The following is a 27850-nucleotide window of genomic DNA, read 5'->3' as shown; positions in this document are numbered from 1 at the left end:
ACCTACTGCTGGTGTTGGGTTTTTTGCAGGGAAGGTGGTAAAAAAAAAAATCTCATTGGGTATGAACCTCTTCTATCTCTGTGTGTTTATGGATTGAGGATGATTAAACCCAGTGGTTAAATTGGTTACTCTGAAACTACCAACACAGTGGCTAGCTTGGACAGAGGAAATGTGAACACTCAGACAAGAATTAGGGAATTCAAAATTATGAAGCCAGACAATTGTAGGCCATTATCTCAATTCTGTTGCTTTAGCTATGCATATATGGGGAGATATGTGTATATATATGCATGTATAAAAAACCTCGTGTGGGATGTGTGCTTGTGTTTGTGACTTGGAGTGATTTCACCATATTGAGTTGCTATTTTGAATATACCCTTGAGATTTCTATAGGTCTCTTCCCAGAGCTGCTTTCAACATATTTTCTAGCTGGTTGGTTGGCTATGATGCTAAGAGGCGTGCTAAGGATAACTCGCACATCTGAAAGTTAGGATGGGCCTTAGTCGTGTGAAAGGAGTATATGAATGGAAAGCAGGAGCCTTGGAAGTAGAGAAGTTTTTATTTTATATAAATCAGTTCTTTCTTATGTAAATCTAATATCCTCTTTGTCTTTTTTTCTAGGGTGACTCTGTTATCACAGTGCAGCTGACTGAGGAAGATAAAGTTGAAGATGATGTAGTTTTTTACTTGGTCTTCACCGGGTCAACTGTCCAACACTGCACAAGCACGAGAAAGATTAATCCTGGGAGTCTGGAGACAATTTCTCCTGGTAAACAATTGCCTTTCTTTGCATATTAATGTATTAGTCTATGAAATTTGGTTAATTCAAGTGGACTTAAATGTAGTGCTGTGTTCTTGGACATATTTTACCTCATTTGTACATTCATAGAGAGTAGAAAGTAGGGTTTGGATGACTGCTTTTGCCTCTTAAAAATCTCTTGCTTGACTTCATTACAGTTACGTGAATCTGAGATTGCAGTTATTTTATGTGAAACTAAGGGATTCTGTTGTAGAAAATAATTCTATTTACACATAGTAAAATACTTTTAAGTGTGAGCGAGATTACAGAAGATGCATTTGCAGACGTAGAGATGCTAAGCAGTGTACAGCCTGGTAAGTCCTCACTAAACTTAGGATCTGCTTAACTGGGTGAGGTTCATTACTGTAGTCCTCATGAAATATAGCCATTTTACCCCAAACCCTGTCATGCAGATCAGAGACAACACAGAGTTTCTGAAACTCTTGCAGTGGCTGGCAGTGTATGGTGCTTGGTGCCATCCTTCCAGCACAGCTGGTTCAAACGGAGTGGGTTTCCACATTAAAGCCTGCCACTTTTTTTAAACCTTCATGACATTAACAAAACAAAGCCAAACGGTGCAGCATTTTCCATCGGTGACTTCAGGACCGTGGGAATGAGCGTGTTCCAGGCTGCGGTCCTTACCATTAACCTTTCTTTCTGACTTGTTGCTATGCAGCACGTTGATTCTAGTGTGAGAACAATGTCTGACATTTTCACTATACACAGTATAGCTTATGCAATTGAGTGTATTTTCTTGGGTTTCCCTTTTTGTTTCTCTTGTAAGTATTGTTTTATGAGAGTTGGAAATGAAATAAAGTTCAGGCTAAGGAGTTTTTCCTCGTAGTGATGAGTTGCTAAAAGTTGGCCACTGTATTTTTTCATTTCCTCCTCTTTTTGTGCTGTTTGGGTTTTACAGTTGGCTTAGCAGAGAAGTCTTTTTACAGTTACTGACGCTTGGAGCCCTGTGCAATCAATTAGATTAGTGCTTATTTTCTCCCAGAAGAGGGAAAAGAAGGGGTGACTCCTTCCCTGCTTTTGTGTGGTGGGCACGGGGCTCTGCCTGCCTTGCTAGCAATGACCTCATCTCCCCCTCGGGACCATGGCTGCATTGACAAGAAAGGAACTGAAAAGCTTCAGTGTTCCCCTTCAGCCCGCGCAGGAACCAGCGTACTTCATGGATTTCCGGGCAGGAGTAATGCTTTCCTATCACTGCCAGCCCTGAGGTCCTTAGAACAGCATTGGATGCAGCTGGGGAAGTGACTGCCAGGTGGTACCCAGGGTGATGCTCTGGGCTCTGCCTCTCCTGTTGGCCCCAAGTATAACTGAGTCATTGGGGAGGGCTCCCTAAGGCTTGTTTTTGTCACTTTTATTGGGAAATCTGACTCTGCTTCTGATTCAAAGGAAAAAGAGGCAATTGCCCTCAATTGTTCCTTTAGTTATAATGTGCTTTTTTCTTTTGACTTAGCAGAGTCCTGATCTTGTGATGTAGGATGCTACGTAGATAAGGGTGCTGTCCCAAAATACAGCTTGTATCAGGCAAGGATTTAACAGACCTTTCAGAAAGGTAGTCCCGTTCTTGCCAGATGGCACTGTCCAGGGCTGTGGTGTGAGGGAAGAGGTTTCATCTTGAGTGTAAGGAACTGCTTGAATAAACTCCCTCTTTTGTGCTCATGCCTCATTTTTGAGAAACAGCCAGAGATAAAAAAAAGGCTGTAGTGGTGGAGGGGGTGCTGAGGAGAAGTAAACTGGGAGAAAACAATGTTTTCATACCCTTCACTGACACCAATGCGTTTGTCCAGTGTTGCATCAGCACTGAACACTCTGATTTTAATAAGGGCATGACTTATTTCAAACCAGCTCTTCCTCCTCCTCTTCCTTCCTGAACTCAACAGTGAATCTGTAATCATGTGTTTACACTATGTATTCTACTAGTTGCCTTGGAGATACTTGTGGTGACTCAGAGTTGGCGATATTTGACCTCGCTGCAGGATTAGCTATGAACAAGAGTCAGTGTGTGGGAGACCAGTCCTGTTCAAATATCCAGACCCAGGCACTTCGCAAGTGCTCTGCAAGGGGACTCTTGCAAACAGCTTTTAGCCAAAATCTTACCCTTTGCTTCCAGCTTTGGGCACCTGTCATTTGTACTTGCAATGCAAGAAATGTTGCACATCCCTGGGAGTACTGCTACTCCTTCAGGATGCCTCAGGTGGACAAAGGAAGGGCTGATTCACTCGAGCATACTAATCTCCTCCACCAGCCTGCCTTGAAGCTCCTCTGTTTCCCTTCTGGGCTTGGAGGTTTTTCTCTCACCCTCGTCTCGAGTCCTCAGAGATTCCATGTGGTCCCTACAGCACCTCAGATGAAGTCCCTCAGGGACTGGGGTGACCATAATTCAGTTAAGGACAGTATAAAAGCAAAACCAGGTTTAAATTTTTTTTTCTTGACTTTTCTGGTAGTTTTGGTGATCTATGGAGGTGTAATAAACAGGAAGGGAAGTGATTTGATTACATCTGCCACCAAAATTAAGTAGAATATTTTAGCAAAGCTTTCAAAGGAAATAATGTTTAAAGAAAAAAAAAACACTCAACAACATAAGGTGGTTTTAGATATGAAATTACAGAAAATGGAGTGGAAATAAACTGTCAAAATACCTCGTAAATTTTCATTGTGTGTGAAAATTCTCTATATCCTGAAAGGCTTTGCCTACATGAAAGCTTACAATTGCAGAGTTAAGACTGCTGCTTTTATATAATTCCTAGAACAAGCTGTCTCTTTCTTATGCTGTCTTTATCATCAGCCTTAAATATTGAATATATATTATTAACAGTGCTGTTCAAATGTAGGCTTTTATTGTATTTCTATGCATAATAAAATTGAAGAACTTCTGATTGTATGTCTATGGAAGCAGATTTCTTTTTACCTGAAGCTGTGTCTAAATGTAGATTCAGAAGTCACTTGAAGGATAAAATGCTACCTGTATCTTTGCACTTACTCTGAAGGATGGGATGGGGTGGTTATCCTGCTCCACTATTGACTGCGTTACAAATTTAAGGGAAATAATTCCTCCTTGTAAGAAACAGATTCTCATCTGAGCTGATCTATCATAACTTGAAATATCAAAATAAGCTACTGAGTTACAAGAATTAGGCAGTGGATGATGCTTTATGTGCTTCCAGTAGCTCTTTTGCCAGCCTAAGGACAAACTAGGTCACGTTGTCCAACTAAGCTTCTCTTTGCCTCGGTGAAAAGATACCTAAACCTTATAGAACTGTTACTTTACTGTTGCTCTTAAAATACTTCTATTTGTAAACAATCTGATTTGAATTCTCCATAATTGAAGAAGTTTTCCTCAGTACCAGAGGCACTCTGTAGGTCTCCAGAACAATTTCAAACATTGTCCCATCAGAAGGTCCTTCCCATGTGAAAGTCTCTTCAGGCAGAGATGCCGTGGCACTGGATGTTGCTCTAGTTTGGATATCATTAGTTGCAAAAGCCGGGTGGCTGGAGTTTGGGTATTAATAGACTACCAAAGGTCCGAGCAGAGAAGGATGCAGAGAGATGATATCAGCTCTGCTGCTGTGGCTTAACTGTTGTTGCCTAAATTGTACTGTCAGAGCGGATGTATACACGGGTGTCGTGGATGGTTGTCCTACAACTGAGACTGTCATAATCTTTAAAATATTTTTTTTTCTTCCCAACATCTTTGCCAAGTCGGGAGGGGGGAACTGAGTCATTGAAAGGCCAAGCAGATTGGACATGGTACTGTAGAAAGCCTGTATTAAAGCAGGGAAGTGAAACTTTATTGCAAGGCAGCAGCCTCATCGCCTGCCTCTGCTGCCAGAGGGAAAAAAACCCTCCTAACGGAAAGCCTCAGATCATGATCCAGCAAACAAACCAGCAAAAGAAGAAACAGCCTCATCCTTGTCCACATGAGTTAAAAGCCCTGACCACAGCCTGCTGTGGGCAGTTGGGGCATCTTGGCATTGGGAAGCCCTCCAGCAGATTTGGGGAGAACTTTCTCACAGGAGGAAGCTCACAGAGCCATATGGTATATGGCAACTCCAATATTTGTGTGGCGCAGCTAGTGCAAGTTGTGCCCTGTCATGATAATGGCTGTGTTATCAGCCACAAATTTTGCTTTGCCTTTAAAGGTGGAGCTTAGTAGAGGAAAACAGGGAGAGACAGTCCAGTACTGTAAATCCAGAACTGCAGCAGCTCCTAAAGAAGCAAGTGAAGGGTAAGAAATACCCTGTTTATAAGCCGAGTCACCGAAACAATAAGTAGGGTAATTTTGTGAGATGGAGTTGCCTCTGTGTGTACTGTTGCAATGTGTTCTGGCGCTCGGAGCCTTTCCTCTGTAATACTTAAATCACTTTTTCTCATTGGTTGGTCTCAGGTGTAGGATTCTTATAAAGCTTTCAGAGGAGAGGAGGAGTAATGTTAGAGGCAGAGAAAGGGCCAGAGAGACAGACTGCCTGCTGGTAGCGGAGTGCTAGCAGTTTCCACGGAGCTGAAACACTCCTCTTTACTCCAAATGCCTTGACTCACAGGGACCTTTCTTTACTTGCTTAAACTAAGGTGGAGAAGCAGGTTCAGTCTTTTACTTGTTCTCAACTCCTGTAGTTCTCAGATTTTTTTTTTTTTTGCCTTCTTTCTGCTAATTAAAAGGATAGACTAAAATTAATGTCAATTAGCTTGGTAATGTCTTCATTTCAACCTTTTGTTTTACTGTGAAACCCTTTAAATATGTTCATGTTTTATTCTTTTCTACCACAGACTGTGTTTTCCCCTAGGAAACAACTTTTCATAGAAAAAGCTTTATTTCATGAATTATAATCTTTGTACGGGTAAACCAAAAGAATAAACAAGTTGCATAACAAATGGCCACTTGGCAATACCAGTTGTGGATTTGAAAATACTCTTAATTATGAAACAAAAAAAACCCTAAAATAGAATAAAACAGCAAGGCCAAGAAGACTTCTTGCAGTCCATCCTCTTTGGTGTACTTAATTGCTCTAGGCAGAATAATTAAAAGGAAATTATGCCAGTTTTAGATGACGTCAGTCACGGGGAAAAAGTGCTTGAATCCGTATTGAAATTATTTATGATGTAATGTGTGTGGTCTTACACTTCTATAGATATTTAGGGCATCTGCAGTGTAAAAGGCCTTAAAAAAATTTTTCCACACTCTCTGTATTAATAGTTGAGTGTTTAAAAGGAAAAATAAAAGCTCCTGTCTGTTACTGGTACCTTGCCTATATATTTCATAAGATTTCTTGTGTTGCAAGATTGAATACGATAACTGTTTAAATCACACAAACGCCCTTCAAACATGGGCTCTGATTTTTAGAACCTGAATTCAGGATTTCAGAAGCAGAGAAGCAGCACTTTTCAGACAGACAGTTAGAGGAGATCCCTTGGCTTCCCCATCTACAGGGTCGCCCGATGGCAACATCTCTTGGATGCAAATCCAAGATATTCCATGAGATTCACCACATTTGTTGTTTCTCTTTCCCGTCCTGCCTAAATCTGTTTGTAAGACCCCTTTCAACCCATCCCCACCATAGGAATTCAGAGGATGCGACTAGCAGTGAAGTCCTTGGTCACCTACCAGGCAAACCCAAACATGTGCTTCCAGCAGGGCTTTAAATAGCCACCCAGGCTGGGGGCCCATTGTTTGGTAGCTCAAATGTGAATTCTGAAAATAGGAGATTTGGACAGGATTTCCACTTTTAGAGGAGTAGGAAATGAAATCATGTTTTAATAAACCTCTGTTTAGGAGTGTTTTGTCTCCATGTGTGCCTTGTTTAACAAGAGAAAGTCTGAAGAGTGTTGCTGCTGCCCTTTTAACCACGTCCCAGATCAAAGACACACGTACTGCTTAGATGGCCAGGTCTAAGGCTGTACATTAACTTGTCTGCTATGACTTACAGCTCAGAAATATCCATTTTTTCTCCTACTCCTCTTGCATCATTATCCTGCAGAGGAGTCAGTGCTATCATACTGATGTATCTCATTGCTTCGAGGATAAGTACAGAAAGAACAGAACCTGGAATTCTTTATTTTTTTTATATGTTGCCCAAAGCAATTTTCAGTAAGTGGCCCCATAAAGAATTATATAGTTGAAGAGGAGTTGTCTCATTTTAAATAATTTTTAAAGTGACGTTTTACATGATGAGGAATTCACTTTATCATGACAGAAGCAGTCATTGTGTCTGTCTCAACAGGGACTGAAATAGATTTTTTTTTAATTTCTATGTTTTTCTCAAACCAGTTCCCAGTAGCGAATTGTTTCCAAACTAAATTTAAATTATCTGAGGAGCAGAAGAAATGGAGTAAAATGCATTGCAAGAAGAGAAATTAAAGGGTGGGATATTTGACTTCTATCACAGTTAAGCCATCATATAAATAACCTGATTTCTTTCTGTGGCAAAAGAACCCGAAACCATGATGGAGAGAAGCCTAGCTATACACATGAAGTTATTCTATAAGGTGTAAACACGGTCATGTTTGTCAGAAGAGTTAAAATTCGAGCTGGGATACTGTTGGGTGATACCAATGTGGCGATGTTCAGTGTTTCATCATTTGCTTTTGTTTGCTATTTTGGCCAAAGGGCCTGATTTCTGGAGAAAACTGAAAGCAATCCAGAGTTGTGCTGAGTAGCATCGTGAATATAATCGCATAGTAGAGCACAGAGATTTCTCTTCTGTGGGTGCACTCGTGTGTGATTTATTCAGTTATGTCTGTTCTCAGCCTACCAAAATGCAAATCTTTAAAAATAGGCTATAAATAGGCTCATCGCTCTTCCTGACACACCCAAGTGTGTGGTTTTTTTTTTTTCCTTTTTAATGAGTCACACATTTGTTTTGTTCCAGGTCTGGGGAAGGTGTATGAGGGAGTTAGAGCAGTCAATAGTCAAATGCCCTGATTCTTGCGAAGTGCATGACTTGGTGCTTAACCCATGTTAGGAGAAAGCCCTGCTGTCTACCAGCCGGAGTGGAAGAAAGATGATCAAGAGCAATAGCATCTGTTCTGGAACTGCCCAGAGCTCTTTGTGATCTTGGGCAAGTTACTGAACCTCGTAAAAACAGATTTGGGCATGTTTTACAGATGATAACCACTTATCTCCTGAGAGTGCCAAGAAAGCTTAGCTCACTTTTGCTAATGCTGTGGGAAAAAAGGGCTGTTGAAGTTCAGATATTAGTCTAGGCCAGGGAAGCAGCGGTCTTTGATGTGGAGAGAAGTGTTGCCCCAGTGATGGTTCCTTCAGAAGGCTCATGTAAAGGGGGCGTTTGCTTATATCGTTCCTGTAGTAGCTTTAATGCAGGAGAGCGGAGACCTCTTGAGCAATCTTTTTAGTATTGGCCACGCTTGTTACTTACTGGCTCCTCTGTTGTTTGAACTATTTGCCAAAAGTCAGAACCTGTCCTAGACTCCTACCCCTCCGAGTAATTTTCTCACATTTTCTGGCATTTTCTCAGATGTAGGGAAGGAGAACATCAAAGCATTGCGAGTGGTTGCCCTTTTGAAGAACATTCCCCAGGGCTTAACAGGATGCTTGTTTGATCTTGTTATAAGAAAATGGATCATCATCTTTGTCACCTCTCTTTCAAGGCTGCATTAGGTATCTGGGGGAGTTTCAAGAGAACCATAGTGGGCTGCAGATCAAGATGTGGCCTTTTTGTCACCTCTCCTTGCGTTGCATTAGACACAGCTGTTGCTTTGCTTAATTTGTGGGCTGGTGTTTTACATGTGCTCCATCCAAGAGAACTTTGCATACATTTGTGATGTACTGGTTTAAGGAGGCCATGTGTCTTGACTGAGATTTCTGTCATGATGGAGACACTTTTGCTGTCCCACAGAAGAGTTGTTTGGCTCTGTAACAGGAAAGTGACTGTCCCAAAGTGTTTCCCTGTAGCTCCTCATGGGGTGTTTTTGCCTTCCACTTATGTCATGAAAGTCCACTGGCTTTCTGGCAGAGTAGTTCTATTCAAGGTTATTTTGCAGATGGGATTCTTCTGGGAATAGAGAGAAAACAGTTAAAAATAATTAAAGTTTAGCTTTTCTCATGCTATTGAGGATTTTTTTTTATTAGGCTTTTTTTTAAACTTTGCATTCTAGCAAACTTCCAAGAGCCAAGTTCACAGTGCTTGAATGAGCTCCCATTGGGTAGCATGGCATTCTCAGCAAGCTGCATATAACTCACTGCTTTTGTGGAGGTTATAAACAAAATTAATGTCTTAGCTGCTCCCTATTCTGATGTCCTTAGGAAGATGAGCAAAGCAAGAAGATGTAAGGAGAGGGTTGCATAGTTCTGAACTGCATTAAAAGGGATTCTCCCAAAGGTCTGCCTCCTTGCTTCTCCCTTGAACATTTGGGGCTTCTGCTGTGAGAACGAGTGGAGTTTGTAAATGGATTTAATCAGAGCTGCTGAAATCCCTGCTCCTGCCTGCCCTATTGACTGATGATGTATTAGAATGCATGTGTAATATTTCCAAGAATAGTAGAAGTAGGTCTTTCTACCCTTATTCTTGTTTTATCATGTCAATACCAGTAAATCTGTGCCTTCAGCTTTCATGTCATCCCCCTTCTAATGGATGCTTGGTGCTGGATGGAAAGACATTTTCTCAGCTGTCAGATTAGAGCCTCCTGGTTGTATTGAGCTGTCGCAGGGACATCCGTGTGTGTTTTCATCCCTGCGTTTTGCACTTGGCTTTGACACCTTTCCAGATGCATTTGCTCTCCTTGGGAAGCTGCGCAGCCTCGTCTGACAATTTTGGTGCAATGTCCTAATAGCAGTTTTGACCTTTCAATTAACTTTGGGGTTGCCTCTTTCAGCAGACAAAACCTGTATAGATGCCAAAAGCCTCAAACAGATTTCGAAGGTTGGCTGAAAGACCATGAAGATTAGGGACATATTTTTCCTTTTGTCAGGGAAATCAACAGCAAAGGGCCCTGACACAAGAAGGAAACTTTCCCACTGACCACAAATAGGGGCTTAAATTGAATTTTCAAGCCTTTAAAAATAAATCGTCATTTTGTATTTAATTAGGCAGAGTTTCATGAATGTAGTAGTATGCTGAGGCCATGGGCAAAAAGAAGCTTTTCCAGTAATTAGTACAGGGTCCATGCTGTTCTGGCAAAAACAGCCATGACGTCAGTCTGAGACTGGAACAAGAAACTGTGCTGCACGGTGAACTTGAAACACAAACCCTATTATGGAAGGGGCATGTCGGACAATTACAAGTGCTGATCATGTTGGACATAGTATATTTTTCCTTTTGAAATTGAAAAGAAAGTGGTGTGGGTTTTGTTTATTTTTGGGTTTTAGTTACTGAGTTGATGAAATTGCTGCCATGCCAGGGCATCTTTTCTCTTGCTTCCCCTGCCCTAAAAAAAAAACTTAAAGTGTTAAAAAACTTCCAACTTTCTTGTTTTGTAAATATGGAAAGTGACCATTTCCATGGTTTTATTTAGCAGAAGCAGATTAGTTGTAGTTTTGTCGTGTGAACCTGGATGCAAAGGGCAGGTGCAGCGGCGAGCCTCAGATCCGAGGACACGCACGAGACATGCCTGGGCAGGTTGAGCTCTTGGAGCTATTGCTGCCTTTTTGATCTTTGTTTTAGCTGAAATTACAGTGTTTTATGTACAAGCCAAGTGTTGTGACAGCATTTAGAGTATGTAGTTTTGCAGCACTTTGGGATCTGATTTCCTAGTGAGTTACTGGAATCCTGTGGAGCTGGAAAAGAAAAGTTTGACTGTATAATCTGCCTGTTTGGACTGTATTTCTATTGGTACGTTAGCAAAATCTTCACTTGAATCACTTTATGCTCTTGAGTTTACTTGTTGCTGATCAAAAATAGTCTGGTCAGATAAGAATGGCTTATATTTCTTAGTTTACATTGTGCTGAACAGAGAAGAGTTACACAACTTTTCCTTTTAAAGTCTGTAAGAAGTACTTATCTCTGGTGATACATATAAATTCCCATGTTAGTGTTTGATTGAGAATTGTGACTCTCGATAACTTGTTTGAACCTGTTTTAATGTAAAGACTATATATGTCAAAAGAGTTGCTCAGTTGTGTTTCTTCAGCACATTCAGTTGTTACTTTTTTTTTTTCACACTTTCCCGTGGTCTTGTTTTGCAGGCCATGACTGCTGTGAGACAGTGAAGGTGGCACTTTGTGCGTCTAGAGAAGGTCATCCTGTTCTGGTTGTGGCAGAAGACAGTTTCCAGTTTGTACAGGATGAAGCATATGACGCTGCCCAGTTTCTGGCCACCTGTGCTGGCAACCAGCAGGCGCTAAATTTCACCCGATTCTTGGACCGGTCACGACCACCTGCTGCTGACGTGGACTTTTTGGATGAGAAAGTAGCTTTGGCATTTCGGCACCTGAAACTGCCGGCAGAATGGAATGTGCTGGGAGCGGATCAGTCCCTGACCGGTGAGGACCTCTAGAGTATGTGTGAGACTCATGGGTTGAGAGAGAAGTAAAAAGCCTGGGAAAAAGGATTCCCTGCTTTGGGAACCCTCCACACATCTTTGAAAAGATGTGTTGGTCTCTGTGCTCGGAGATGGGATACAATGTGCACTATTGTGCCTCTACTTGGGTCTGCTTTGCACTTCAGCTGCCTTAAACTATATGAGGCACTGATGTTTCCTATGTGTCTTTTCTTATGAAATAGCACAAGCTGTTGTAAATGATCAATACTGTAACATCTACCCAGAAGGATTTTTGTGTGCATGCGCAGTGGTGTGCATATCAGCATCAGGATGCTGAGATTTCCTGAAAGAAAACTGTCTGTGTATAGAAAGTCTGATGCTCCTGGAAATTTTATTCTTATGCCACAAAGCTGGCGGTTTTGGTAAATGTTAGGTTTACAGCACAAGTGCAAAATTACTATAATGTGTGAAATACATCTAATTTTTCTTGGAGAAGTTGATGCTTTATCCCTTAGGATTTCCTCTGGTTGCACACCAGCTGGGCAAACACAGGTATTCTCCAAAATAAGCCTTAGGCAAGTGTGCAAATAAGAGAGGGTGAGGGTGAGAAAGCCTTGACTAATGGTAGCTGTTAACCACCACAGCAGAGAAGGCTACTGAGAACTTACAAATAAACTCCAAGGATGGCCCAGAGTCTCTGGAGACTGCTGAAACAGAATGCCAGGGTGTTCAGCATGCCGTGTCACGTCTGTGTCCTTGAGGTTCTGCTTTTTTTGTGTCATAGGAGAGTTTAAGGAAGTGTATTGAGGGACTGGGGAGGCTAGTTCCAGTGTGTACAAATCCTTGCTGTAAATTTTCAGGGTATTTTGGCAAATAGTTTCACTTAAGGAATGTGGCTGTGAGGCATCTGTTGTCTTTTATAGGATGCAATGGTATAAACACTTGAATAGGAATGGGATGTGGCTTGCTCAGCACAGCAGACTCAGTTCTGCTCACTGCAATAGAGTTTTCGGCAAGAGATTTTCCTGCTTTATTTTTCACTGTCTTGCTGACTGCTTTTGTAAACTTGAATACACCGACAGGCAATTTAAGCAGTGTTAGCAGACGTTAAAAGATTTGATCACATTTAATGGTTTCTGGATAGAAAATCAGATGCTGTCATATGTTTACAAGGAGATAAACACTTAGTATTTTTTGTCTCTCTGGAAGACACTTTCTTTCTGCATTTAAAAAAGTTGTGATAACAGACATTTCTGGTTTAAGTGATCTGAAGTTAATGAAAACTTTGAAGCTCTAAATTGTTGCTGATTTTTTGGGAAGGCTGAGATCCACTTTCTTTTTTTGACTTCGATTAATCTTTGGAAAATCAGCACTTTGGGAGATCAGGCTGTAAGAATTACATTGATTTGCTCAGCATGTGCTTTTGTGTCTGGAAGTCATAGTGTGGGGCTCTGAATGCTAATGAGCCTGTAGAGCATCCATTGCAACCACAGTGAGAAGGGGAACCTCTGTTGTGCTGAGCGTTTTGGCATCTGGGGGTATTTGTAGACAAAAGTGTAAGTGAATTAATACAATGGCACTAAATACAACTTCCATTCAAGAATATTGGTGCTATAAAATATGTTACCTTGCAGTGAGTCCTTTCATAAATAACTTTAAAAGGGCATTTTTTATTGATGTCTTAGCCTACCTTTCATCTTCTGATCAGCTTTTTTTGCTAGAGGCAGATTTATCTGGTGATTTTTTTTGCAGTAAGTTAATTATACGTAGGGAATTCAGGGGATTTTTTTGTGATTGTGACTGGAAAGATTTGCATGTGTAAGCATCCTTTTGGTGAAAAAAGTATTTTGCTAGAGTGAGGTGGAAGAGAGGTTTATGATTTATGATGGAGCACTAGATTAGAAAAACTTTTGGGGTAAAATGTAGCATCATTATACTGGTGCTTGTGGGTTAATTTGTGGGGGAGAGAGAGAAAAGCATAGCAAAGACTGAATCTGTGGGACCATTTGAACAATTACATGTGTTCTGGTCAGTGCCCCGTCCTGCCCTGCATCACTGCCTATGAATGGCTGTTCTGATTCATATTTCACATTTTGCTGAATGTCAGCACCAGATACTTCAAATAACCTTCTTGAAGGAGAAAATACTACAGAAATGAAAGCAAAAGAAAATGTCGCATCCCTTCCTTAAAGATCTTTAGTGCTGCCTCTAAGCTGGCATGTCTAGCTTTTACAAAAGTAGGATGTAGTGGTCCTTCTGCAGGCAGAAGCTGGGTAGAAGATCCACCATCAAGCACAACTCTGTGCTGATTTTTGAGGATGGGATGGCTCTATGTGGAAGCTTCTCTTTTCTTTTTCCTGCACTCATCCCTAACCAGTCTTAGAGCAGAGGGCAGGGAGTTCATTGCCATCACACACCCTAGAGGGCAGAGAAGCTGCTAAAAATAACACCCAGCTCCATCTGCTGAGGCTGTTTAACTAATCATTCGTGTTAATAGGTTTGTGCAGTGCGAAGTGCGGTTAAGGTCCACATACTGAGGAGAAGGAAGCACGTAACCTGTGTATTCCCTCAAACCACCAGACTAGTGGTTGTTCCATTACAATGATCTTCAGTGGTTTGTATTCATCAGTTGTTATTCCTTGTTATTACAGCAGCTCCGCCACCTCTGTCCCTTTTCTGATACATTAGTAGGTTTGACTTTTTAGTGTGGAAAAGTCCGGGATTACTGTGAACAAAGCTCTTTGAGAACTGTCTACTTGCTTATGTTTTGGTCATCAAGGCAAGCTCTTCATTCTTTGAAGAGTTTGCCATTGCTCAAGATTAAAGGCCTGGTACAGTCATATAGGCAAATTATTAAGAGTGTGACTTGTCAGCTGCAGGACAGAAATACCTCCAAGAATATTTAGAACTACTGGAGGACATTTGCAAACATTCCAGTGCTGCCGCCCCCCTGGATTTTTCATTTGTATGTAACCTACTTAAACTAGCTGCTACCATTTCACATAGATGTTTATTCAGCTTCAGTAATCCTGGTTATTTTTAATCTCTTTCACAGTAGCAGGCCTTTACCTTTATTTCTTTGTGTTATACCTTTAGACACCATTTCCATGAAAACAAACTGAGAAGAAAAAGAGCTGTATTCTTCCTGTATTGTTGTCAGTGCATTTTCAAAACCCCACTATGCTCATTTGTAGTATTCTCATTCACTTTCATTTTCATTGGTCTGGAACAGCAAAAGGTCTTATTGCTTAAAAATAAACTGTCCAAAGATTAAATGCATTGAGCAGCATTGGTTAATCAAATTCCCACAGTAATATTATTTCAGGGATTTGGTTAACTTGCCAAACCCAAATATTTAATAATTTATATTACTCTGGTACAATGTGAAAAACTAAAGTTGTTTGTGATCACAAGTTCTTAGTTCTTCACCCAAAATCCACTAAAACAAGTGGATTCATTTGCACCTCAGCAAGATTTGAGTGAATCCTTTGTGCCAAATTTAACACCAGACTATGTTTTTGTAGGACTGAAGCTTTGATGAGGAGCTCTTTGTTAGGCAGCCAGAGGTGTGGAGCGTCATACCCAGCCTGGTGTTACTACTGACAATAACGTCCATGCAACGGAGAGCAGTGGCTCAGCATTGTGATTCCCCAATGGGAAAAGACAGTTCAGAAACCAGACTCTGTGCTCTTAAACCATTGATCAATGATCTTGCTTTACGGCTTTTCCTGCTCGCTTTTCTGTGGAAAGGTGATATTCCTGCCTATTTTTCTGATTTTTAAATTCTTTACCCTTCTAATCCTGAGTTGACTTTAATAAGGTATCTAGGGAACAATTTCTTTCTGTAATATCCTCCCCTTAATAGATATAAAAGCTAGTCTCTCAAGCTTTTCCTTACGACAGCTACTCTCAAAAGCTATACTTAAGTTTCAGGGTGTTTTGAGCAACATTGTATTCCTGTGAAGAAGTAGTACAGTCGACCTCATAGAGCTGACTGGAAAGCAGATAAGAAGGGACCTTTGGTGTTTTGGTCCTTTTTCCGATAATGGTGGCCATGTTTTTGCTCTGTGGTTTGTTTTTAGGATGTTGTGCATCTAACTTCTAAGTTCCTTTGCCACTCTCCATCTCTCTTATTTTTCTCATTCTCCCTGAACCCACCTGTGGTGGAGGAGACTTGAGGTGCAGCCTTCTACCTGCTGTCCGTAGAAGACCTCAGAGACAAGTCTTAGCTTTTTATCTACAGCTTAGAGAAAAGGACACCAGAAAGACTTGCATTAAGTATCTGTTTACCTACAGACATAAAATATTTCATAGAGGTCCCAAGTAAGGGGACTTTGGGAAAGTAAAGTGTCTTCCAGATCATGCTTGGTGCCATGCTAGAAAAACTGGGGATGGGAGCATATAAGTTTCCTGACTTCAGAGGTCCTGGGGTCCGTCCTCTCTTGTTGGGGCAGGCAGAAGATACTTAACCATTCAGTTAGATGAACTGCATAGCAAAAGAAAGCCCATTGCTTGCTGAGGCCAAAGGAGATGGAGGAAGCAGTACCGTGGTGTCTTTGCATTGCAGGGGCAGGATGAGGGCATTTGCATGTGTGTAGGGAAAGGATTTGTGTTGCAGGTAAACAGTGCATTCTAACGCCTTTGGGCAAGTGTGTCCTGATCTCTCTGCATGCTGCAGTCCTCATCGCTTCTGTCTTGGGGCAGTTAGGACTGTGCTCTTCTCCCAGCCATACGCTGTCCCTCTGCAGCAGGTGATTCCCAGGTCTTGCTCCTAATTATCTGTCTATCTATATGAACTCAAATGGCATCCACAGTTTCAGAATATCCATAATTAAAGATTACGCTTGTTACCATGGTATTCCAAACATAGCATTATTTTCAGGTGCCATATAATCATGTCCATCTTAATTATTACAAATGTACTGTAACTTTCTAAAGAACATAGTTGTTACTGCTGTCAACAGTAGAGTTATTTACTGTTCTCAGTGGCATTTAAAGAGGGCTTTTGAAATGGAACAGATTGTTACACTTTATATCTAGAAATCAAAACTTAATGTGTTCTGGGGAAGCATGCAATGTAAATACAGGACTGTGAGTTTCTGTTTTAAATGACTGAATAGAAAATAAGTTAACTAGAACATGAGAACAAACTCTTAATGGCTATGGCTTGTTTGTGCTGCAGAGTGAGGGGAAGGCAACCCAAACCCCCCAAAAAAACCAGAAGAAAATTAAGCTTGTAGAGCTTGAGTCATCAGTAGTAAACAGATTGCTTTAAAAATCTTTTAAGTGATATTCTTACAAAACCTTTGAGGAAACAGCCTTTTCCTTTTGCTCATTGAAAATAAGCAGTGAAACCCAGACCTATGGTTATAATTTTGGTGGCATGAGCTTTCTGAGATGGTGCTTCCAGGAGGTGGTTAATGTGCAGAGTGTTGTGCTGAGGTGGGAGAACAAGGAGAAGCCACCCTTCTGAGGAATTACAACATAATCAGCTATGATTGTGGACAGATAACCAGAAGACCATCTCATTAGATAAAACACTTAACAGCTCCTTAACTTCAGGAATGCAGTTACTGAATATGTACAGCTTCCCAGAAGTGCTGGGGAACAAAAATCAGTATGCAGTAAATACTGTGTGAGAAATGAAACCCAGTGGGATCACCGGGTAGGAATTGAGTAGAGAGGAAAATGCTTTGCCCTGGTTTTAGGGTAGTCTAAATGGATTTAGGTTGTAAGTTTATAACTGCTTACAAAATCAGTAGAATTTTGGTGAAGAGCACAACACTGTGATTAGAGATCGTTAATTTATTTTTTTTAGATAAAAGGAGGATGTCTGAAGAGATAAAGTAACCAAAAAAAGCACCTTCTTTTAGAGGAAAAAAAGCAAAAAGCCTAAAAAAGATTTATAAGCTTTCAGAAATAGTTAGAAGGAAATTTGATTCTTAGGAGCTAACATTTTTTTCATGGGAGGATGTTAAAAATATGCAGGTGGTGATGTTTTTCAGACATAAAGCTTTAATCTCTTAATCAGCTGCAATTTTTATGGTTTCTCGTTGAACCCTTTCAGCATAATAGTTAAAGGTATTCTTTTGTTGGTTTCATCCTCTTTCCAATCTGCTGCCCACCTCCTTCTCTGCCCTCTGATAGAGAACTATACGGTATAAATCGGCATGATCTTTTCTATGCCAACAGTGCAGAGTGCTCTGTTCACCTAGTCCTTGATGAGATGTAATGTAAAAAGTCTTTTCTGTGCCTTAATTTAATGCCATCTGCAGTGTAAAATGGGAAGCAGAAAATCATTCTTGCTCAAGCAGTGCCCAAAATGTGCTGCTCAATACTCAGATGTACTGCTCGGTCTGTGTCTGAGAAATCATTGGCATGAGAAACATTCTGTACCCCTTGATATAAGTGGGAATGGGTACATGAACATCCTTTGGTTTGCTTTGAAAATTTTCTTGTTTATAAGATTAAAAAGGAGCTACCCACACATCTCTTTGTTAACTGAACTTGTAACTCCAGGCACAGTGTCTTCGCCTTGACCTTTCTTCAGTACTTGTGCCTTCCTCTAGGATCTCAGCTTGTTATTGGTTGTTGCTCCCTATATTTCTCAAGGACTGATCTGAGCATTGAGAGCATTTCCAGCAGAAAACAGGATTTTGAGGTCAGATTTGGTGGTAGATTTCAGAATTGCTGAATAGATGTGATATTGGGTGAGAAACAAGAGGTCACCATCACGGGAAGACTGAGATGCTAGCCAGTCCGTAGGTATTTATTCCTTGAAGAGTTGTCTCAGGACATGGAGGATAAACTGAGCAGTTAAGTGTGGGTTGCTCTAAATAAAGAGCAGTTTTTAAAAAAGGGACAGTATTTTCTTTCCAGTTACTTAATCAAGATTGAAGGGAAAATTTTTACTTAGAGAACAGTTTGTGTTCTCAAATGTGTCACACCTGAACTTATTTTTTCTTCAATGCTTATTTGTTTTGTTCTACTAGCACCTTAAACCTTAATCCTTTACTGTTGGCAATGTACAGTTGAGTCTTTGATGGAAAATTTATCCCTAGTTACCCAGATAAACTGTCTGTTCATGTGTCACAGCTGAAAAAAAGTACATAAAAATAATATATCTGAAGTCTTACATCTTGCCAGCTGGATTAGAGTGCCCTGCCATTATGGGACAATAATCACATGTTTCAGCTCTTGCCTATTACTAGGAAACGAGAAAGCAACAAAACAGCCTTGGCCTTCGCAGTATCGTGTGTCCGTAATTTCCTAATTACAAGAAGCTTTTTGTTGGCATTCAAAGGACAGACATTTTAAGCTGAGGAGCTCACACTTGGATATGGAGTAGGAGAAGGAGCTATAGCACATAAAAGCTTTTGTTACTCTTCCATGCCTGAGAAAGGCTTTTTACACTATGACAAGACCTTGAAACCATTGATTGAATTTTAAACATTTTACGCTACGAGCATCATCCCTTCAGAGGTAGGAAGGCTGGAGGGATCCATCAGTCTTCCTCCCCTCTCCATGCAGCAAAACTCCTGTGTTTGATGCAGACCAGCTCTTGTCTTGTTCCAAGCAACACCATACAGCAACAGATGTATTTTTCATTATGTATTAGTAGTTAATCCAGCCCACAGATGGCACACGCCTTTGAACTGTAGCTGTGCAAGTTTTGCACACTACAGAACCTTCTAAAGCCATTGCCTGGGGCCCCTGCAGTTGTTGTACGTACAGTACTTTGTCTCTTTGCTGCCATCATCTGTGCCCATCTGTTAGGATGGCCTCGTGCCAGTTTATATGTTATGCAGAGTTTTCCAAATGGGCCTGGATAGTAAGCTTGTATGTTTAATATGCTCTGGATGGCAACACGCCATGTCGTTTTGTACAGATCGTCTGTGCACGTCGTCGTTGCTCAAAGGCATTGGGGCAGGGCCACGTTCAGTTTAGTTGCATTTGTAGACACTTTCATCCAAATGCTGAGACTACTGTGTCCACTAATTTGATGATAAAGAAAATTGTTTTAGAGGAATGGAATATAGGTGGAATTTTCAGAAGTCTTATGAGCAGACTACATCATGTGGGCATTTGTGACAGCTGGCAGGGGGCATTTTATCTATGGATAGATGAGACAGAGAGGGGAACCCAGCTGGATCAGGGACAGGATGAGTATTTGCCTGCATCTTGCAAAACTTTCAGCTGGTATGCGTTTGGGTTGGTGAACTGTTACCTGGTAAGTAGAAGATGCTTCTACCTAACTGCAAGACTCTCAGATGAAATAGAAGGAAGCATTTTGGTCCATGAAACCATGCTTATGCTTTGCAGGTCTACTGTGTTTGAGTTTGGTGCAAGGGTGTCTGTTATTGTTAGGAAGAAGATTTTTCCTTTCAATGAAGCAGCTAGAGCCGTGGGTCTGTGGTAGAACAGGCATAGTTAGACTAGCGTAATGCATTCTTTATGCAAACAGCAATCATTTGCTCTAGTGACAGTGCTCGCCACAGTACAAAGAGTAGAACCTCTTCAATGATGCTAGCTGACTCTGCCAATATATTAGTAGAGGTAATGTAGGAGCTTTGTGCAAGTACAAGTTCATGGAGTGAACTGCTAGGCAGCTGCTTTCGCTCTCGGTAAGTCCCACGTGTATCTACACTTTCTCCTTTTTGCAACCTTATCAGTAGCCACTGCCTTATTCGTGGCTATAGGATGTGTTATTTTTCTTTTTGTTTGTATCCAAGACTGACAACCATTGATGAACTAACTACCTTGTTGCATTGGTTATTTCTAAAGCATTACATTCCATAGCACTTAATACCAAAATCCTGGTCATTGCTCTCCCACAGGCTGCAAATTTGTCTCTGAGTGAGCTCAGATATTCCCTTTTTCTCTGATCGGTTGGAACCTCCATTCAGACGTGCTCCTGTATTCAGAACAGCATGGTTTTCCTTTATGGTAACCAAGAGGAGCTTGTGGGGAAGGATTGGTTTGTAGCCCAGAGACCTAATTTGAAGTCATTTGGAAGAGAGGAAGAGAGATGGTGCCAGAAAGCTTTTGGTTCTTGAATACAGATGAGTTCTTCAGGAATTGATCCAAAAAGTTGGGAAATATTGTTTGTCAGGCAGGGGAAAGCTCCCCATTTTTTTTTATTTTATTTTTTTTTTACTTCGGTCTTAACGATGTCACTTAAGAAAGCAAAGAAGCAAGAAATACAACAGCGCTTTGAAGAAGTGATTTCTCTTGGGGCATACTTTGTGAGGAAAAAATAATTAAATCCTAAAGCCATTATGCACTTGCATTTTTAAACCTGCTGTATAGGTTTGGCTGGCAACCAAGTTAATAACCCAATAAATCATTGCTATGATATTCAAGGTATTATACCAAGTGTGCTCACTGGCATGGTTTACCAAGACCCAGTTGGTGCTTTTTTGTTGTTGTTTTGTTGCTGCCAGTCAATACTGAAATCCTTTGTTAATTATTTTTATTTCTTAGAATTTTTTTTTAACCCGAATGCTTTTGCGCTTCATACAGAAGTAATGGGCTTTGATCTACAAATACTGTATTTCAGCGATGCATCTGGAGCTCATTTCTGGTTGAAGCTTTTCAGAGCATCGTTCTAGGGCTGCAGCTTTTAGAGTAGGGGTATATTTTTCTGAGATGAAAGCTTAGGCTCAAGAGAGACTTTTACCAAATTAGAAGGTCACGGTTATTAAACATAAAAAGCAGCACTGGACATGGATAGTTTATAGATGGTGTTACTCAGAATGATAGAGCTACTGAATAAAGCTTAGAAAAGCTGGTCTGAGGCGTAATCAAGCCAGCAAAGCAAAATTCTCACTTTTTTTTGGTGTTTACATGAGAGGTGAGACTGTTCTCTTTTATTCCTGCTTTGGATTTGTGATTCAGATGTTATTGACTTTGCTCATGCTTTGAGGCAAATCAGCCTCCTATTAAATAACAAAACTTGTCTGTTCCTGAAACCTGGTCCTGACTGTGTGAGGAGAGGGCTTGGGCATCTAGAAATACCCACTTGACCTGCACCAGGGTCTGTTTGGAAGTGCTACAACTTGGTGATTGCTGTGGCTGTTCATGAAATGGTGTTTCCTTCACACTAACTTCTGTGGTCAGTCTCATCCTGAGAGGTCCTGAGCACTTCCAGAGCCATCATAGGAAGTCTCTTGACTTAAAGTATTAGCATCCCCTGGATATTGGTATTCGGCTATTGCAGAGTATGTTTTTCCAGGTGCTGCAGGTTCCTTGGTTTTGGGGCTGTCAGCTCCATGCCAGGCATTGTGTGTGGTGTGGTTGGGAGGTGGGGATATGCCATTCACCTAACCCATAGACTACAAATTCCTATTTCTTTTTCTTTCCTTCTTTGTTGCCAGAGAATGTCCCTCGGGAAACGCTGATGCATTTTGCGGTGAGGCTGGGTCTGCTGCGGCTGACGTGGTTTCTGCTCCAGCAGCCAGGTGGAAGAGGAGCTCTCAGAATCCACAACAACGAAGGGGCGACACCTGTGAGCTTGGCCTTGGAGAGGGGCTACCAGAAGCTGCACCAGCTTTTGACAGAGTAAGGATGATTTGATGGTTCTTGTGTTAGTTTTCTATTCTATGCCATGCCTTCCTTTCCTGTACGTTATCGCTAAGTAGTGTCTAAGAGCTATACCCTACCCTTAAAGACAATTTTTTGTATAATTTTGTTTTTACCTTCTTTGGTAGCAACAATGGGGGCAGGCCCTTAGAGTTTAGGGGAAATGTAATATTGTTGTGTTCTCCTTTTCTGTCGCACAGCGTTCTCCTTCCAGCTGTCTCTTTAAGCCCAAAGTGAGTCACTGTAATATCAACTAATTAAGACAAACACAAATGAAAAAGCTTTTCTTTGAACAAGCACAGCTGTCCAAAAGAGGGGAGCTAGCAGGCTTTGTGTGGTGGTTGACTGTTGTGTTCTTACTTTATAGATTTGGAGGGTTTTGTGTAGATGAAATAATGGTGATTGTGTTGAAATAAGGCAGCGTCTTGTAGAGAATAGGTATCAGTTTAGGTGAAAAAATTTGGGTAAGAATTAATGCAAGTATTTAACAACAGAAACAGTTCCTTTTGAGTGGTCTTGAGAAGCAGCCAGATATTACAAGCTCAAAGCAAGTAACTAGTGGCATGAGCGTTTACTGCTGTGTTTTACAAGGAATCCTTCAGAAAATGACAAGTTTTTTTGAATAGCAAATATTTGGAGATAGAGCCTTAAAAGCTGAGGCTAATAAAGACAAAGAGCTTAAATAAGTCCCAAGGGGGCTATTTGTAAAAGAGAAAATATTTGGTCTGCATGTGTGCTATTCTGATGCCCAATTCTTTTAAGATTTGTTATTAACTTTGTTTTTCTGAATTGAATTTTCAGATACTTTGGGTTTATATTCATTGACCCAATGTCATATTTGGGAGTCTGTTGTGTCATCCACATTATCACACAACATTTCTCTATTACAAATTGTAAATTATTCTGCTTTCTATAGCTGTTGGATGGAGTGTTAGAAGGCAAAAAATATGATCTGTGTTGCTGGAGTAACTGCATTTAAGTTTCATCTTTGACAATCCAGCCAACCACGTACAAAGTAAGGGTGAAGAAGAAGGTGTGAGGTGGGACAGGAACTCTACTCTAAACTTTTCTTCTGCCACTCTTGTCTGAGATTAGTACGGAGATGATGATAGTGTTACTTTTTTCTCCATCCAGTTCATCAGTCATACTGTGAAAATACACATCTCTCTTGCAGACTATATTGTAAAATTGCAATGTGCAATTTGTCCTATAACTGCAGCGAAGTTCTCCGAGGTGAGCTGACCGTGTTAACAGACATTACATACTGTTAAGAATCTGAAATTGGTTAAAACTCGACTGTAGACTTCACAGCAAATACAGCAACCTGAATATGAGTAGAACTGGTAATTTCAAAAGATCTGGGAAGTAAACAAAACTATTAAAACAGCTATACATGTACTTAGTGGAGTATTTCACAACTCGTTCCAATACTGATATAGCAGTCCTTGCTCAGTGGAAAGAACAAAGAAGAGTACTTGGATTGTATAATATTCCCCGGTTTAATCCAAGGGGTTTCTCTGATGACCTTTACAGTTAATCTTTGAAAATTAGACGGTAGCGACTTCAGTAATGTCACCATCAAGATGCCAGCTCCTGTTCTTCTGAGTATATCCCTAAACTGTTCATTATGGTTAATTTTCCTCTTGGACTGATGGGTGGAAATACAGTGTATAAACATCTGACAGCTGTGCCATATATCCTGTGACTCTGAAAACCCTGTTATCTCCGTGAAGCCCTGCATACAGAAATTTGGGGATGTTGGAAGTCGTGAGCCCTTTTCCGAATGGGTGGGATGGTGGAGGAAAACCCTGGTATAAGCTCAAGGCTGGCTGGAGCAATGGGAGCACTGTGTGACATGAGGCTGACCATGGCCCTTCCCCACAGGAGGGGAGCGGCTATAGAATGGACACATCCGGAATTCTCAGCAGAGTTTTATGTTGTGCATTGTGCTTAGTGCTTTCTACAGTGAGATGGGATCAAGGCTTGAAAATCCCTATTGAGAGAAGAAATATTGAGTTTCAAAATACAGAAAATCAGCCAAATTCCATTAAGAGAATATATATAATTTATGTGCTGTCAAAACACAATGGATTCTGTACAACCTCTTTTCTGCACTCTGCTTATGCGCACTCTCTCTAATCCATGCACGCAAATTTGGCACGCAACTTGTACCGCTCAGCAAAATAGAGAGCAGCAACGCATGTTAGCGAGAGCCTGTACAAAGGAGTCATTATTTTTACAAGTAATTAAAGTGCACTTCACCAAATAAATGAATGCAGTGTGTTTCGTGATGCATTATCCTTGGGGGCATTTTATTCACTTGCTTGCTAATTTGCAGGACCCTGCATTTTACAATGATTCTCCCAGCCAGCACTGGGAAGGGGTGAAATTTTGCTGTAATTGGGATACAATCATTAAAAAGCAGACACAAAACCTTCTCTGTTGTTGCAGTTTTGCTGGAGTTTGGCTGCAAAGCAGCTTGGTCGAGATGCAATGTAAATATTTTTCTTAAAAACTAATTACCCTGATGACATTTTGAATTTCTGTTTGTCGGATGAGCTTTCCCTTTTCAGTTGTTGCAGTTCTTCATGTAGAAAAATGAAAGACACTTCCAATTTAAATTTTGGAGCCCTTGAGGTATTCCCATCTGTAGCCTCAAATTTGTGCCCTGGCTCTTGCATCCTCTGGTAGGGAACGTGCATGTGCTTCTTCTTTGAAGACCAAACTGAGGTGCTGTGATAGACAACGCATAGGTCATCGAAGATGGACAGCAGGATGCTGATAATAGTGTTTATTCATTGGTTGTGTATCATTCTTGAGGCTGCTTATTCTATCTTTGAGATTAAAGCTGCAAAGTAAACATTCTCCAGCGGTGCAAATGGAATAGGGCAGCATATAAGGATAGGAGGGTTTTAGGAAAAACAAAATGTAAAGATTTTCTTTAGGAACATCCTTGTTTGCTTGCTACCAGCTTGGATAACGTTTTGTTTGAGGTCTTTAAATACAAAGTTAAATAAATTTTAAATAAATTGTCTCTACTTGCATGAAAAAGGTTTGGAAACTAGGCAGGTTACATACCCCCCTCTGAGTTTCAACAATTTCTGAGTCTGGAAGGAGCAAATTCCAAAGCAAAGAGCCCTTCCTTGAAGCTTGTTACTTCCCCATGTTTAAATTGGGCAATGCTGGCTGCAGGGCGTTGGCAGAGCTCGGCTGCTTTGCTCCTTAGAGAAGGGCTGGCTCTGAAGCGGCAGCACGGTTTGCTAAACGGGGGTAGTATGCTCTGTGCGAGTAACTTGGCCTCTGCGATAGGACAGCTGCAGTTCGCAGGAGTTCGGTGTAGTAACACGATCTGCCTGCCAGCTCCATGTTCTTCGGTGCTCTGTAAGTCAGGCAAGGAAAATGGCTCCAAGAAATAGTGAGCGTGCAGGATTTCAGAGAAGTCGGAAGTGACGTTTTCTAGAACACACAAGCACTGGTTTTATTCCTGATTTCATTTCTGCAGAATAAAGTCGAGTAACCTAAAAGTATTGTTTTTTTTTTTTTTTTTGGTAAAGCCAAATGCTCGTACTCCTTTCACAGCTGGGAGTGATTGATACCCCATGAAAAAAGGGAGTAAGAGAGTAAAGCCCATGAAAAAACTCTTGCTTTTTTCCCAATTCCTGCAAAGGAGGCGTTTCAGAGTTGTAATGGTCTCTATGTTTTTCACTCCAGTAATAGCTTTGCTTTTGCTTGTTTCTGTACTCACTTATTGCAATAAAGCACTTCTGCACAGCTCAAGAACTGCCCTTCCTTCACGTCTCCTGGTAACAACCAGGTGCCTCAATATGCGAAACTATAAGTCAGTACCAGTCTGTATTTCCAAAGTTAAACCGATTTAATTAACACACAGGAGGAATAACTCACTGATGGCAAGAGAGTTTTATGAAAGTTTTTCAGTCCATGATTATCAGTTGCTATTGTTCTGATTTTACATAAACAATTAGTGTGGTCTGCACTGTAGTCTCTGTGGTGCCTCGCAAATAAGAAAGCTTTTTCAGTGACTTTACTTTTATAATTGAATACATTTTTCTGCTTTTCTGAGCTGCAGCTGTGAGAGGATTTGCCTGGTACCTCATTTCTTTGCACCTCAGTTTAGCAAGTCCTTTAACCATGTTTAATTTCAGAAGTGCCCAGTTCATGTTCAGCAGAGAATTTAAGCGTGGTCTTCAAATTTTTTATAGTGCCCTGCCAAGTCGGGATGATAGTTAAAGATGGGCATTTTTCATTGAATTTTGGTGTTAGGTTGTTCCATTAAATTTAGTCTTTGCATAAGCAAAGAACCATCTGTGGTGCAGATGCTTTCCAAAATTACTAGTTTCCTGGGGCTGGAAACATTGCTGACCGCTATGACTTCAGTGCCAGATCGTGGCAGCTGTATGGAGACAGGGTGCTTATACCCCTGAGAATGTGTAGTCTGATCCTCCCTGTCCTGTGTGCACCTTTGCCTTTATCATGAGCTGAGAACTAAGTATGCATGGCTCCAACTCTCCTCTTGGTGACTCCAGTTCTCCCAGTTATTAGGAGCATGAGCAGGACACAGCTGGATACATGCAGGTGGCGAGAAGGTTGCCACCACACTGGCAGGCGATGCTGTGCATATTTTTGATTTTAATTCTGGCTAAGCAGAATCAACTGCTGAAGAATTTATTGAAGTTATGCTGATGTTTTTGCGTCTGTTCTTCTACCACAAAACAAGCAGCAAATCCTTTTGATCGCTATTTCGGGTGCCGGGCAGTAAGCTTAGGGTATGGCTTGCCATAGTCTGGCAGGAGAACAGTTGACTTTTTCTCTATAAGCGCTGGCACAAGATTAACATCTAAAGGAGGATTCAAAGGTGTTAGAAGGGCAATGAAAGAGGACCTGGTGAAAGATGTGTGTGTTGAGAGCATGCTGTTTAGCTACAGAAGTGTGGGAGGAGCAGTGATCCAACAGGATCTGATTTTGTGTCTATGTACTGCTGAACTTTAGAGTTATCGTTTGAAACACTGTTGTTTAATTGATTGATCACAGTGATTAGAAAGATGCTGAGGTGCTGTGGGTTTTTTCTGGCCACAGCAAAGAAGCAGACTGAAGGACGGGGGAACCAGGTGTGAACATGACTGAGCAGGAAGAGTTTGTGTTTCTCTCCACCTACTCACCTACTGCATGCTCCAGCTTTTACTGGTTTCCTAGTGTGTTCCCACATCCCTGTGAAGACTTGTATTTTCATTTGTTGGCTCCCTCCTCTCCTTTGTTTTGTATGTATCCACCTCTGAATACAGAAGAGAGAGAAGTGGCTTTGTTCGTATGGTAGAAACAGATACCCTGCTCAGAAATTGGAGGTCCTGGGAGATGATATTCCTGTAAAACAGGCCTGTGAGGAAGAGAAAGAAGAGGAGATTTGGGAAGATGTGGTAAGATATGAGAAGAAAATTATTCCCTTCATAGCAATCTTGATCAGGAAGTGATGCCAAAAAAGTATAGGGACCATAAGCCTTTAAAATAAGCTTTGTATAAGTGATTGCGATAGACTAGCTCCCTTTCAGGATAAATTTAGAAAATGCAGATAAGTGATTTCTCAGAACTGCTGGGGCTTTGGCCTCAGGCACAGGTCAGCTGGAAACCCAGTTAGGATACTTATCGTCTCTGGAACAGATCTGCTAGAAGTAGTGACATCTGTAGTGGCGGTTGAAGTTTGAACAGATTATTGTATAAGAGGACTTTGTAAACTGCTGTGTCAGAAGCAGCCAAAGCGATGGCTTCGTCTTTGGCTTATGTTACAGAGTCTGTGGTCACACTCATTTGCAGCATGCGAAGATGTTCTGCAGAGACAAGTCTTCTTTCCATATCACTTGTCTTGATCTAAGATGCTGTTTTTAGCTTTAAAGAAAACATTGCTTGATGAAGTAGTCTCCATGACTGTGTTTTTGTGTTTAAAATGCAACAGATGGCATCTGGTTTTGCTCTTGAGTGCATTTCGTAAATTCACCTTAAATTTCTTTTGTTTAC

General features: G+C 41.0%; 1 protein-coding gene across 1 annotated transcript in view; it reads left to right on the top strand.

The window, feature by feature from the left end:
• The first annotated feature begins 492 nt into the window (after window positions 1-492).
• LOC128853373 (A-kinase anchor protein 13-like) overlaps window positions 493-27850 on the top strand; it is a 60794-nt gene continuing 33436 nt past the window's right edge. The window contains exons 1-4 of the mRNA XM_054077809.1: window positions 493-546; window positions 622-769; window positions 10947-11243; window positions 21619-21802. Coding sequence (XP_053933784.1) covers window positions 493-546; window positions 622-769; window positions 10947-11243; window positions 21619-21802 — 683 coding nt within the window. The remainder of the gene's footprint in view (window positions 547-621; window positions 770-10946; window positions 11244-21618; window positions 21803-27850) is intronic.

The sequence above is a fragment of the Cuculus canorus genome, chromosome 12 (genome assembly GCF_017976375.1).
Source record: "Cuculus canorus isolate bCucCan1 chromosome 12, bCucCan1.pri, whole genome shotgun sequence".
NCBI lineage: Eukaryota > Metazoa > Chordata > Aves > Cuculiformes > Cuculidae > Cuculus > Cuculus canorus.
The sequence above is the reverse complement of the archived record's forward strand: the minus strand, read 5'-3'. Positions and strand labels throughout refer to the sequence as shown.